Source organism: Geospiza fortis, unplaced genomic scaffold, assembly GCF_000277835.1.
Source record: "Geospiza fortis unplaced genomic scaffold, GeoFor_1.0 scaffold172, whole genome shotgun sequence".
In the NCBI taxonomy this organism is placed as follows: Eukaryota; Metazoa; Chordata; class Aves; order Passeriformes; family Thraupidae; genus Geospiza; species Geospiza fortis.
The window spans coordinates 3,348,608-3,350,794 of NW_005054309.1; the positions used below are offsets into that span (position 1 = coordinate 3,348,608).

General features: G+C 41.8%; 1 protein-coding gene across 1 annotated transcript in view; it reads right to left on the reverse strand.

Moving 5' to 3' along the window:
* LOC102044509 (cytochrome P450 2J2-like) overlaps nt 1-2,187 on the reverse strand; it is a 9,506-nt gene continuing 7,319 nt past the window's right edge. Inside the window, 3 exon segments of the mRNA XM_031055508.1 lie at nt 1-349; nt 1,526-1,667; nt 2,074-2,187. The exon segment at nt 2,074-2,187 is cut by the window's right edge and continues 10 nt beyond it. Coding sequence (XP_030911368.1) covers nt 171-349; nt 1,526-1,667; nt 2,074-2,187 — 435 coding nt within the window. The 3' untranslated portion in view covers nt 1-170.

Sequence of the window (2,187 nt, forward strand, 5' to 3'; positions counted from 1 at the left end):
TTTCCAGACACAGGAAAACCAGAGTATTTTTTAGGCCTGGCTTCTAAGGCATATAACACAAGGAGATTTGTACTGAATTTGAGCTAAAAATGAGAACCATAAAGTTGCACAAATACTAGCACACTACCAAACCCGTGTCTGTGCCTCTTAAATCTCTAATGCTGAGCAACCTAGCGCAGAACTGCACAGAGCTTGTAGGGATGGGGTTTCATGGTGCTCCCAAAGATAAAGTCTGTGTTGATTTCCTTAACTCCTTCTGGTACAGTGAACTTGAATTTCTGCAACAGGCTGCAGAACATGATGAAAAGCTCCATCTTGGCCATTGTCTCTCCTGGACAAACACGGTGACCTGCAAGGGGTGAACGGAAAGAGAAGTCAGTCCCCACCAAGGTCTGCAACCAGCACCTATTTCCCAGCTTTTCTCAGAAGCATTGCTCATCAAGGAACAAAGAGCTTTTCTGAATCTGACAATTTCCTCTCAGATTGAATTGGACATACAACAGATGTCTGCAATTCATCTTCGAAGGATCTGCCCAGATTATGGAAAAGATGCCAGAGATGCTTCTCAGAAGTTTCATTCTTACTTCCTAATCTATAGGACTCCTTAGTTTTATGAAAGGGATTTCAGTCCTTTGATTCCAAATAAGAACAAGAAAGCATATTTAGGTTCCCTCACAGCTTCTGCTTAGTACAGGCTGACTTATCTTCCCTAATAAAAGTGAAAAATCAGAAGACAAAGGACACTCTACACCTGATGAAACACTTTCCTACATAATGGTTTCAGTGAAAACAACATGCTGAAGAAAAATCTCTTCCCAATTTATCAATTAACTCTGTCCAAGATACAAGTCCCAGAGACAGTGACAAACTCTGAAATGCAGTGGTCAGGTCATTCAATTTGGATGTGAGAAAACAATTCCTCTTCTGCCCAATTTAGACCAGAAACCTGAGCCTGACATTTTCCCATCTCAGCTGACAGCTCTGACAACCAGGCTATTCCCTCCTGGCATGATCCCCAAGAGCTTTTGTTTGTTTAAGCTTCTATAAACTCACAAACTGGTGAAAGAGTGATTCCAGAAACTCCACAGGAAAGATAGACTTCTGGATGTATTTGATCCAGCTTCTGGATCTCCCATTCATCTCTCTGCACTGATGAATATGGAATTATTTCTACAAAATAAATCAGCTCCAGCACAGCAGCCTGCCACAGAATATCCACCGTAATGGCATAACCCGGCATATACAGAGGAGGACCAAGGCAACAGTGTAAAGACTCAAGTTCCTAAGTGATTGGGAATTCTGGGACCTTACTCATTTTATCTTCTCTGCATTTTCACAAAAATCTAGGATCAAGTGTTTATACAATTGGCAAACAACTCATTTTTGCAGTCAAACATTTTTCTGGTCTCGGAAAACAATGTGCTCCTGCAGTTTGGGGTTACACTCCCCTCTGGTCTTCTCCACAATGAAAATAACACAGCTTCATCTAACCCACACACCTGGGCTCAGTTCTCAGTGCACTCACCTGCTGAGAAGGCCAAGAAGGCCTCTCGGGTCACAAAATTTCCACCCTTGTCCAAGAAATGGCCAGGGTTGAACCGGTGAGGTGTTTCCCAATAGTCAGGGTCAAAAAGAGCTGAGTCTACATTTGCCATGATTAGAGTGCCCTGAAAGGAAGAGGCAGCTGGCACAGTTCTGTCTCTCACACATAAAGAATAAAAGGACACAAACAGATTCCAGCTATAATTCTGCACACAGAAAGGCAGCAGAAAAGAAAGATTACGTAATTAGGGGAAAAACAATAATCTCAAGCGTTCTGAGGGGTTTTTGTCAAAAAATAAATAAGCAAAGAAACTTCAGTATTTTGGGTTCAGGGATTTCTCAGTATTCCTTCATGTCTTTTTTTTCCAGTCTGTTAGCATATGCCATAGAATGTGTGGTCTGCAGTTCTTTAGTACCATATTGTAAATCTAATTAAATGATCTTCCTGTCCTGAGCTGGAGGGGAAAGGGTTTAATGGTAAACCTTTACTGGTGGCCAAAGATCACATTGGAATAGAAGGGATATCTGTACCTTTGGAACATGATACCCCAGAACAGTGGTATCCTTAACAGCTTCTCTGGGAATTGTGATTAAAACAATGCTGCTGAAGCGGAGGATCTCATGAACCACAGCATTTGTGTATGG